The following is a 12548-nucleotide window of genomic DNA, read 5'->3' as shown; positions in this document are numbered from 1 at the left end:
TTAACACTGAGAATGGACTTTTTAGTAAAGCACCAAAGACATGTTGTGTCCAGCATTTAAACATCCGAAACTTGTAAATTCATAGATTCTTGATTGTTCCATGAATGTAGGGCTGGGCAAACACACACACACACACACACACACACACACACACACACACACACACACACACACACATAGATATATTTAACATTTATTGAAACAGGTTCCTTAACAATAAGTCTCATACTTTCACATTCACCCCAAATTATGCAACTGAATGTGTACAGTGAGGTGACTCTTCTATGTTAATAAAGCATGAGACCATCTTTTTTAAAAATAATGTCCATCCAGAGTTGTAGTTTTCTAACGGTTCACAGCCTTCAGTCTCTAGGTTCATTGTTCCATGATAAGGGGCGAAAATTAAGCCAGTTTATCGTCATCATTTTGAGGGCTATTAAAACAAGAGCTCTGAACACATATAATTTGTTTTTTCCTACTCACCTTAGAGATGCTGTGGTTCAAATGGTGTGTCTGGGTTCAAAGTTTCTCCATTTTTCCTTTTTTGTACCTTCTCCCAATAGACTTGTAGTTTAGAACAATCCCAAAATATGTGGGAAAAGTCTCCTATTAAGCCACGTCCTCTTCAACAACAGAAAGTTGTTTTAAAAAATCTAATATTCAACTTCAAATCAAATCAAATACACTCAAGTTGGGCTACTTAATCATTTATGCCAAGACAACTAGGACCTCTTCCACATCTTATCTTAAATTCTGATGTTGCCCTCCAAGTCGCTGGTAAGTTGGGCAGACTGGGCACAAATGTAACACACTCAATTCCTCCAGTCAGAAACAAGCTGGAGTGATGACACTCCATACATGGTCAGTGGGATCTGCTTGTGGAAAAAGGAGCAGGATCATTTCAACAAGTTTTCAGCCAAAAAAAAAGACTTTTGCCATCCGAGATTCGCCCTCTCTCCCCATATTCAAAAAACTGCTTGACTCATCTGTTCAACACTGCCTTCAACCATTGACAGTTTCTTCACCTCATCCCTTGTTTGTTTTTTTCTGTATGTTGTTTCTTTCTTTCTCTTGTCTTTTGTGAAGCGTCTTTGAGTATTTTGAAAAGCGCTATATAAGTATAATGAATTATTATTATTATTAAAATTAAATGTTTTTTCTATTTTTTTTTCCTAATTTATATTTTTTTTGTTGTACGGTACTTTTTCTTCTGTTTAAAGTTTAGATGACTGCAAATTTAAAGTTACATCAATTTGATCTCTAGGTTATTGCTTAAAAATTAACATGAACAACCTATGCTAATATAGGTGTTGCTAACTAGTATACAATATTTTATCCTGGCTGTGAGATCGGGGGCAATTGTAACAATGGGTTATCTATGTGCCACATGACCCAATGTCAGCACCTTGTAAAAGAATTTGAACCATAAGAAACTCATCATTAGATACTAAAATGGTAATGTGATTACTTTGAGATGTGCTTTTATTTGAGATACAGTTGCCCCAATTGCAACTGGACCACACTGACTTCTTGCGTCTTGTCTGTCATAGTGAAAATATATCAATTGTATTATTAATGAGTGCACAAATATGTTTTTATAGACCTGTCAAAGGATGACTGTCAGCCCCTAGTCAGTCAGTCTGCTTACTGTTCAGCTTGAGGACAAATCAACTTAAATCGTATCTGACGGGTAATATTATTCTATTTTCTCTGGATTGTCCCTTTAAACTGACGCAGGAACTCAGCAGACAAGCCTGGGATCCTGCCAGTGCAATCTCAGTCCACCACCACCAGATGTCTCTCTTCACTAAGCCACCGCGTGGACGCCGTGAGTAAAGCGTGCGATAAATACCCGCAGAAACAGGGCTTGGTTCTGTCAGACTTCATCCACAGAAAATCCCAGGCTGCCATTGGAGAGACCGTCGGCAAGAGCGAGCAGGACGCAGACGCAGGAGGAGATATCACAGGAGGGCTCCGGCGAACGCAGTGTCCATCACCACTTCAGCTGATGTAACCAGACAGCGTTTGTTGGAGTCAGTTTATTTCCACAAGAGAAACTCCGTCATAAAAAAGAAGACAAAAGAAGGCGAGAAAATGGGACATACCGCAATACCTTTATTGATGGCTGTATTGTCCTACTGCGTGTGGGAAAACGTCGAGGTAAGAGCGACACAATCTGGATCATTTGTAGCGATGGCGCATTGCAATTTTGCTGAATGTCGATGTGACTGTTTGGCAAAAATGGTTTATTTTTTGTACTTCCATGTCGACATTGCACATGCCACGCATACAGCTGCTTCTTCTATCTCCTATCTCCATATTGCTGACACGCACAGGCTTATCTGGGGCAGGTTTAATTTGTAAATGCATCCCCGAGCACCGTCCTATGTCAACAAGAGTAATGACACACAATGTCCACACAAATGCAGTGATGGGGAAAGGATTTGAAATGCAAATACTGTGATAAGAAGCAAGGGGCGTGCATATTAGAGTATTCATAAAGATGTGGTTTTTTTTAGTATATTTGTCTCGCTGCGTCAAGTCTAGGCCTGTGTCGGACATGAAAAATGTTTCACAGGCCTTTTTTTTTTTTTTGCTCTGTCTGTGGAAGGATGGAGATCATATCCCATTTTCCCATCTGGCCTTGTCAGGGGGAGAAATCAGCTTGCATCCGTGCTTTTAGAGGAGTGGTGCAGCTCTTGAGCAGGATGGAGTCATGCATATTCAATTGCAGGTCTGTGTTACGTTTGGTCTCCATGAAAGAACAGTGAATACATGACAAAACTCCCTGATCGTCCAGTGATTCTCCCTGTAAATTAAATTTTACAGGGAGAACCATTGTCAACCATTGTCAGAATTCATGTACCTCTATTTCTAAATATGTGGCCTTGAAAATGCATGAGAAACTAGAGCTGCAACAATTAATCGATAAGTTGTCATTAATCGGTTTGAATAAAATTTACAGATTCTCGGATTCAGTTTCTCAAATATGAATATTTTCTGGTTTTCCATAGTCCTATATGACAGTAAATGGAACATCCTTGAAGTGTGGACAAAACAAAATATTTGTGAATGTCGTCTTGGCTTTGGAAAACACTGGTGGACATTTCTCACTATTTTATGACATCTTATGAACCAAACAACTAATCGATTAATCAAGACGATGATTAATCAGAAATTAAAATAATCTTTAGGCTTCAATCCTAGATGGTATGACTTTGATATATCCCTGGACATGCAGTGCATGCAGTGAGTGTGATCCAGAGTGTACTAATGAGAGACAGGGGGTCATCCTATTGGCATCTGTCTCCATCAATAGGTGGAGAGGAGATAGTAAAAGTTTCTTGTACAGAGCGACAGATCAATGGGCCACCAGCTGCTCCCGCCTCTCCCTCCTGTCTCATCACGACTTTCATACAGCAGACTCACAGTTTGATGGACTCGACCTTTATTTCTCAATAACTTTTCAGCCATCCATCATCTCTCTCCCCCTCCGCCTGTGATAGAACCGAGGCATGAGTCCAGGTTGGAGCGTGGTGGGGTGGTGTTGGAGGTGCGTATGAATGTGGAGGGGGAGGAGGAAGGGAGGGAGGATGAGTCATGATGTCCCAGCTGGAGCTTTGAGCTCAGGTCAAATGTACCTGGAAACGCAGAGCGGATGGACCTGCTCCAAATACAGTAGCTGAGCTGCACTCTTAGAAATAAAGGCACTAACTAGAACTATAAAGGGTTCTTCAGCTTGTCCTTATAGAACCCTTTTCCCTCTAAAGGTTCTACTTGGAACCCCTCAGAGATTTCTATGTAGAACACAGCATAAAGGGTTGCACCTAGAACCCCTTAGGTTTTAAGAGAACCCCTCTCTGGTGCAATGGTTCCATCCAGAACCCTGTCTGTGGGCTCAATCCAGAATCTTTCTGCCTTCTAAGGGTGCTAACAAGAACCCACCCAGGGGGTTCTACCAAGAATCCTTTTATTTTCCAAGGATTTCATCTAGAACCCACTAAGGATGTTCTACCAATAACCTTTTTTTCATTAAGGCTTTTATCTAGAGCACACCCACAAGTTTTTACAGAGAACCCTTTTATATTCCAAGGGTTTCATTTAGATTAATCCACCCAGGGTGTTCTACCGCTAACCTTTTTATATTATGGTACAAAGACCCCTTGAGGGATCTTTGACTAGTTCCCCAAGGTCCTCTTTCTTCCAAAAATGTTTCTTTAGATGAACTGGTTCTTCATGGAACCTAGGACCCTGTCCTTGAGTTTTTTTTTTCCCCAGAATCTTTCCACTTTCAAAAGGCAGTAACAAGAACCCTACAAGAGGGTTCTACTGAGAATCTTTTTGTATTTCAAGGGTTTCGTGGAGAATCCACCCAGGGGGTTTTAACAAGAACCCTTTCATATTCCAAGGGTTTTATCAAGAACCCATCCAGGGTGTTCTACTGATAACGTTTTTATAGTATGGTACAAAGAACCATTGAGGAAGTTTTGATGAAAGAATTCTTAAAGGATCTCAGTAATCCTTGAGAAACTCTTTCTTTTTTGGATGAAACAGGTTCTTTGTGGAACCCTTAATCTTACAAAGAAGCCATGATGAACCCTGTCTTCATAAAAAGGGTTCTTCAGAAGCAAATGGTTCTGTTTAGAACCCCAGCTCTTAGGGAAGAAGCCCTTCAGAACCCTTATTTCTTGGAGTGTAGGATCTGGATACATCTTGACTGTTGGTTCAGAGTCTCCTAAAGTTCTCTAAGAGGATTTGTGAGATGTTTATTTATTAGCCATCTTCCACAGTGAGTCTGTAGCAGTCATAAAGCCTCTCCTTTCATTCTGAAATAATTTCACTTCTCTAAGAGCCTTAGTGGGATTACTGCTATGCTGAGGAACAGGCTTTAGCTTCATACAGGCAGACCTGCCCATGAAGGTTTACGCTGAAGATTACGCTGTGAGAGGGTTGGCTGGCTGGATTACACTGTGGTATTAGTCCTAATAAAACTGTCAGCTTCCCTTAATTTACTCAACATTCACACAGTTGAACGTGTGAATTGGACAAATTTGTTTTGATCTCTCTTTTATGCTGTAATATAGAAATTTGTTAGTGCGTTGGGATAATCACAATATAATCATGCTTGTAAATTTAATTTCCAGACAGTGTTCTGGATTAGTGAAGCCTCAGTAATTTTTTTTTTTAGCTGAAAAACAAATTCTGCATCATCCTGTGTTGTTGCTGCGACTGAACAGTTGCACTGATGCCAGGTTGTCACATATGTCAAGTAGAGTAATGGCTTCCCAGATATCTCAGCTGTAATAGCACCTAGCTGTCACAGCAAATCAAAGCATTTAGCTAATTGACACGCTGAACAAAAGGTCACGCATGAAAAGATGACAAGAAACGACCACCTCTATGGGCAGCCTGTACACTTCTGTCATGTAGTCTGACATTCATGAAGCTGAGGATGTTTGGATTGAATTGAATTTGTTCAGATTTGTGTCACTAGCCTTCATGTCTTCTTTCATCTTTGTTACATATATGCTGTAAATAGGGGCAGGTGGTGATATTAGAGCATATGCTATCAGGGATTTTGCCATAAAATTTGTAACATGTGAGCTACCCCTACCAATCAATGAGCAGGACTGATTTGTGGAATTATTAGATTTTTATATGATTTTTGCTTGAATGTGATGCAGTTCTTTGATTTGTCAGGTACCAAAGTTGCTGCGTTTGTCAAAAGAACATTAATTACTGCATATTTTTTCTGTTGACAATACATTAACTGAATTTTATTACACTATATGTACAGTAGATATTGTGATTAGGGTTGTCACTATCAATTATTTCCATTGTCAGTTAATGTTGATTTATAACTTATCATTACTTTATTCATTAATCTTTTTTGAAATGGAAATAGTTAAAAGGTCACAATTTTACAAGCCCAAGTTATATTTTAGGCAGCCAAACAACACTGCAAAGCCAAAGTTACTTACTTTACAAGGGTTGCAACTGATTATTTTCATTATTGATTATTCACTGATTAATTCCAAAATTAACTGTTAATATCAGATATAGTAATAATAATAATAATAATAATAATAATAATAATAATAATAATAATGTATAGATAATATAAAAAAATTGTCAGTGCCCAGTGTGACTTCCTCGAATTGCTTCTTTTGTCCAACAAAGTATAAAACCCAATGACTCTTCATTTAATATCATAAATGACAAAGAAAAGCAGCAAGTCCTTCTGTTCAAGAAACTAGAACTGTTATGTTTGATATTTTTGCTTTAAAAATGACTGAAACAATTAATCAGTTATCAAAATTGTTGGAGTTTTACTTTAGAAATGTTCACTTAAATGACTACTTGATCATCAAAATGGATTTAAAAAAAAGTAACAATGATTCAAGGTGTCAATGATTCAGTCCAGCTTTAATTTCATCAGGTTAGAATCTTTTTGGGAAATGGAAACCACACCCATATTTATAAATCATGCACCACACTAGGCTGATAAGCAGACAAAATAGTTGTCAGTTACTTCTCTGTCAGTCGACTAATTTCTCAATTGACTAATCATTTCAGCTCTTTTATGATGTGAAATTATATACCATTAAGTGGGTTTTATCCATACTGCCCTACCATAATGTTGTTAATCAAACTGTTAATGGATAGAATTACCAGACAGTAATGTCTGGTAATTTGTTCTGGCTAATCCAGGAAATGAAATAATCTTAACAAAATCCAAGTACTTCATTTCATTGATGCAGAGTTTATAAAATATATCTGATATTGTCATTTAGCTGTCCTGGTAATTGATGTGCAATATAGCCTGCAATAATCTAATGCAACCAGAGATATTAAGGAAACAGCTACTGCTGCAGAAATGCTTCTCTTTTTGTTATAGTAAAGGAAGCAGGAAAACCTGATTGAAGTAAAGCAATAAATAATGATTGTGCTTATGTGTAGTGGCTAGGGTTGTCAAAGTTAACAGGTTAATAATGTGTTAATGCAAATTCCTTTTAACGCCACTAATTTTTTTGATTCACGATCAACGCATGTTGTATAATACTGGTCTGAATCAGAAGCGAGCTTCACTGTCACCTGATGATGTAAACAGGCTTCTCTACGTATGCAACTGGTTTATCGCAAAAAAACAGAAGTACAGGAGGAGGGAGATGAGTGAGCGCTAGTCGAGCTGCAGCTCCACCTGAAACCAGGTAAAAGTAAAAATAAGGCTGACCCACAGCAGAGAGAGAGAGAGTGAATATGGACAGATGTGTTGACTTCATATAAAAACATTTTATTCTTCTGTGGTGCACAATTTTTTACTCCCAAGTCCGATTTGTGTACTTTTAAATACTCAAAAACGTCATGCCGATCAGTCATAACTGCGAGGGATGAGAGATGAGCTGCAGAGAGGAGGGAGTGAGGAGAGCGTGTGTGTGAAGTGCCGACAAATATAAAAACTTTATTGATGATGAATCCTGATGTTACTGTACAGTTGTGTGGTTTGAACACTACAGATTCAAATATCTGTTGCTGCAAAGACTAAACTGACAGACGCTCGTCTCCTCCACAAAACATTTGTCACTGAATTATTGTAAGTCATGATGAAGAGTCCAGACGCTGTCTCTCTTCATCTCCTCGGTGTGTGACGGTGTGTAGTTTTCTGTCTGCTATTGTCTAAAACGACCTCAGAGTGTAAATGATCCTGTTATCTTAATACAAAAACATGAATATCGCACACCATCATTCATTATATAGACTGAGCTGAATAAAGATGGACAATATTTTATTAAAGAAATAAACTATTATTAACAATAATGATACTAAAGAAATAAATAAATGCATATAAATAGCAACCTTTTCCTAAAGGACTGCTGGCTCTGTGGTGTTGGAATTTTAAATCTGAAGCCTGCAGTGCACCATAGAAACTTCAATTGACTTTCTATTGAAGTTTTTAGTGCATTTTGGCCTTAATGTTAAAGGTCAGTATGCTCATCTGTGCCTGATGGACTTGGGTTTGTCATGTTATTATTTGAGCATATTTTTTATGCCAAATACAGTGCCTTTGAGAGTTTCTGGACAATATTTGTCATTGTTTTTGGTTAATGTATTTTATTTAATGAAGTTACATTTGAATTCCATTTTAAACAGTTGAAAAATATCCATTTAAGGTACATTTTGAACAGATAAAAAAGTGTGCAATTCTTTTGCAATTAATCACAGTTAACTACAGACAGTCATGCGATTAGTCACGATTAAATATTTTAATTGATTGACAGCACTAGTTGGCACATTTGATAAAATGGGGACTAGGGACTACAGGTGTGCTTCTGTATTTGTCAAGATAAATGACTGCAGCGTGAACCTGAGCCTGAGCACTGTAGTCCAGAGAGGCTGCCAGAGAATAGTAGAGGCAGAACCAGAAGCTCACCCACAGTACTCCATCTACAGGTTTCAGGAAACACCAGGTGTCTGTGACGGCAGAGAGTATAAATGGAAGAATGAGACGGAGAGAAAGAAAGGAAAGAGTAGCACATGTTAGTACAGCTGAAGATTAATTGAAACTGGTGAGTCACAAAGTCGCAGTATAACCCCCTCACCCCCCTCTACTACCACCACATCCCCACCAACAGCAATTTCAGGCCTCGTGCTGGAATACAGCCATACAGATTCATGCACCTCCCACCCCCATCTGCCTTTCAGTGCAGTAACACAAGAGGATTTGTTAAAAAAACAAAACAAAAAAAAAGATAAGGACAACCAGATCTCTCTCTCTCTCTCTCTCACACACACACACATGCACACACTCTGCCCTACACTCACTTAATTAATTTTAGAGCCAAGAGATAATCGGGTTCCACTAATGGATTCCTGTGTGCTTGCTATTCTCTACTATATCCGTGTGCCAGTGGGCATAAAACGTACCGTTTTATTGTATCACATGTTTTTCCCCCTGTTCTCTGTATCTAGCTTCCTTTCCAAGGTTTTCAAGTGCGGCACACACACAGGAGCTGGATTAAATCCTGCAGAGTCATTGTGAAATGAGAGCTACACTGAACCAGAGGAAATGAGTGTTGTAAATGTGCCTTAGCAGCAATTCAGCTGTTCCTAGAGGTGACAAACTAATGAATGATGTTTATGCACCCTTTTGGCCATTCTTGCAATCGACAACATTGTAACTGTGCCTTGTGTTCTGTGGTTCAGAAGGTTATTGAGGGGTTATTTGGGGGCCCGGGGGGTCCTTTCTCGCTCTTAGTCATTTAGAGTGTCTTGTGTGGAAATGAATAAAGTATAAATCTGTGTTTATGTCTCTGGGCAGGCATGGAGTGCATCCAGATTTTGTGCTGAAAATAAATTGACATTAATTGTACATACGCACGCATTCTCCCGATAGGTTCAGCAAAGCTCTGCCAAAATCCTGGTTTAGATGATTCAATTTTGTCTCCTGGCCTTTCTGAAATACTTCGAATTATGCATCTCAGTTGGAAAGGGAAGTAATTCCCAATTCAGATTTTAATAATGTTTGCTTGTAAGGCTCATCACTTTATGTCATCTTTATAGCCTGTCATGCATAACGTGATTCACTGCAGTTGATGAGTTAATTTCTTTGGCTTCCCAGACTGCTCGGCTGTTTCTAGGTTACATATAATCAAAGAAGAACGTTAAAAAAGAACTTCCCAAAGATTACTTTACCTTTCATCATCTGCTCACTGAATGTCAACATATACGTCCTCTCTAAAAATGGCAACTAGAACCATGAAGGGTTCTTTGGCTTGTCCTCATTGGAGAGCCCCTTTTATAAAGGTTCCTCTTGGAACCCTTTCACAGAGTTCTACCAAGAACCCAACATGAAGAGTTATACCTAGAACCATCTGTGAAAGGTTTCCACACAGATGAGAAGTTCCACAGAGAACATTTATGGAGTATAATAGAAAAATTGATGAAACTTTTACTTCCAAAAAGGGTTCTTTGAATGAAAAGAGTTTTTTATGGAACCCATAATCTTAAAAAGAACCCTTGACAAACCTATTCTTCAAAAAATGGTTCTTCAGAAGTAAATGGTTTATGTAGAACCTCAGCCTTTCAGGAAGAATCCTTTAGGAACCCTTATATCTAAGAGTGTAGATCCATGGAGCAATTTCCAGCTTTGAGATCTTGCAGATCAAATTTGATTGCTTGCACCTGTCTGTAAAAGCTGAGGCCTGGTGTGTGGTTCCAGTGTGTTAATATGTTGTGTGTGTGTGTGTGTGTGTGTGTGTGTGTGTGTGTGTGTGTGTGTGTGTGTGTCATGAGTTTGTCCAGTGTCACCTCTAGGGATTGAGATACTAGCACAGCCACCCTGATCACATCCAGCTGTGGCTTCTCTCCAGAGTCTTGCAGGGCAGAGATATCAGTAAGCCTAATGGGTTGGATTTCTGCGGAGAAGTTTAATGCCTGGGCGAAGCGAGATGTTTAGTACTGCCGCAGCCATCGGGAGGTTTCCGAGGAGGCCCCCCCACCCCACCCCTCGAAAACATCTGCAGTGTGGCGATAACACTTGTCCTCCATGTTCAGGAGGAAAAAGAGGGAGCGCAGTCAGACAGATTGCTGGCGGAGGGAGAGAGCGGGGATTGCCCTGCTGGCACAGCGGATGATTTGAGAAAGCATGAGGGTGAAGGAGGAGGGAGAGCGTAAGTGATGTAGAGCATGTAGAATGTTATGTGGGTTGCAGGGTGGAGTGCATGCTAATGGAGGAACCCAGCCCTATTGCTACTCAGCCCGAGCAGCTTGGAGAGCACAGAGATCCATCTCTGTCATGTACATGTATTCACAGGTGGCCTTGAAATGAGATGGAGGAGGGGGTGAGAACCCTGTGGCCAGTGCAGGGCAGAGTTGTATGAAAGCAGGACTGCAAAATCTAATTTCCTTAACGGCCTTGGCTGCAGGGTTTGAGAGAGTGTGGGGCTGTTGGGTCCACTGGGACTGATCAGGCTGGTATTAACATTCTACTGAAGAACACTGGAAGCTGTAATGGAGGGAAACGGATGTGAGTTTTAGTAAGTCGTTTTCTTTCTGCCATTGTTTGCACATCTACAAAACACATAAGCATTCCACTTTCAGAGAGATCTCCCCAGAACCCAATGTAAAGGGTTACACCTTGATCCATCTGTGATAGGGTTCACCCAGAACCCCCTATGAGAGGTTCTACAGAGAACCCTTCTATAGCGTAGTGGCTCCAGGCAGAATTTACTCAGGGGTTTCTAACCAGGTTTTTGTCCACCCTTTTTATATTCCAAGGATTTTATCTAAAGCACACTCAGAGTTTTACCAAGAATGGCTTCATATTCCAGAGGTTTTATCTGTAACCCACCAAGAGGGTTCTACTGAGAACCCTTTTTGTTTCACAGGTTTTTATCTGGAACACACTAGTTTCCACAGGTATTTATCACTCAGGGTGCTACCAAGAACAGTTTTATGGCTTCTACTGAGAGCCCTTTTAGTTTCAAAGAGGTTTTATTTATAACCCGCCAAGGGGATTCTTTTTGTTCCAAGGGTTTTTATCCAGAACATCCTTGGGGTTGTACCAAGATTTTTTTTATATTCAAAGGGTTTTATCAAGAACCCACCAAAGGAGTTATACAGAGAACCTTTATGTTCAAAGGTTTTTTATCTAGAACAGGCTCAGGTTATACCAAGAACATTTTTTATTCCAATGGTTTTGTCTAGAACCCAACAAAGGGGTTCTACTGAGAACCTTTTTAGCTCCAAGGGTTTTATCAAGAACACACTGGTGGTTCTTTTTATTTTTATTTTTTTGTTTTTATTTTCCAAGCATTTATTTAGAACCCACCACAGGGGTTCTATGGAGAACATTTTTATATTCCAAGGGTTATATACAGAACTCACCCAGGAGGTTCGACAGAGAACCTTTTTATGTTAAGTTTCACAGAAGAACAGTAGAAGTTGAAATGGAGAGACACAGATGTGCATTTTGGCATGTCCTTCTCAGTCTGCTATTTTTTGCACAACTATAAAACACACACTGCTCTGTCAGCAGGACTAAAAGCTCATTTCTAACACGTTAATCAAACAAAGGTGCTGTGGTCTTGATGGGTGGAAATCACTCACATACACACAATTAGGTCACATGCTTGCACTCGTAGATAACTCAGAAAAACACACACGTTCACTGCACACTTGCTGCTTTATAAAGATGGCACGCTGCAGAAGCTGCATCAATTATTGAAGGCCGTGGAAAGGTCTGGGCTCTCGCTTGTCGACGAGGCTTTGGCACTTGTCACGCACACTCTTAGTCTTCCGACAGCAGTCCTCCCTCTTCATGCTACCTGGTTTTTATATACCCCACCCACCTCCCCTTCCTTCCCCACCCTCTAGGTCCACTCCCCAGCCTCCCTCTACAGAACACAAAAGAAAAACCCCACGCCCATCTCCTCCTCGCCTCAGCCCCCCTCATCATCCCTCCTCTCTTGTGTCTGCCCCAGCCTCTTCTGTTCTCCCCTGCCACATCCCAGAGGCACTCATTACCCCTCCCCTACCCACTCTCTATC

The 12548-nt window shown here is 40.1% G+C and overlaps 1 protein-coding gene across 2 annotated transcripts in view; it reads left to right on the top strand.

Annotated features, from left to right (window-relative positions):
* Positions 1-1885: 1885 nt before the first annotated feature.
* Positions 1886-12548, top strand: part of aplp1 (amyloid beta (A4) precursor-like protein 1) — a 49433-nt gene continuing 38770 nt past the window's right edge. For both annotated transcript variants that reach the window (XM_084726402.1, XM_084726401.1), the window contains exon 1: positions 1886-2160. In XM_084726402.1, coding sequence (XP_084582528.1) covers positions 2095-2160 — 66 coding nt within the window. In that variant the 5' untranslated portion in view covers positions 1886-2094. The remainder of the gene's footprint in view (positions 2161-12548) is intronic.

The sequence above is a fragment of the Lutjanus erythropterus genome, chromosome 9 (genome assembly GCF_056507025.1).
Source record: "Lutjanus erythropterus isolate fLutEry1 chromosome 9, fLutEry1.hap2, whole genome shotgun sequence".
Lineage (NCBI taxonomy): Eukaryota > Metazoa > Chordata > Actinopteri > Lutjaniformes > Lutjanidae > Lutjanus > Lutjanus erythropterus.
Note: the sequence above shows the minus strand (reverse complement) of the source record. Positions and strands in the feature narration are given on the sequence as shown.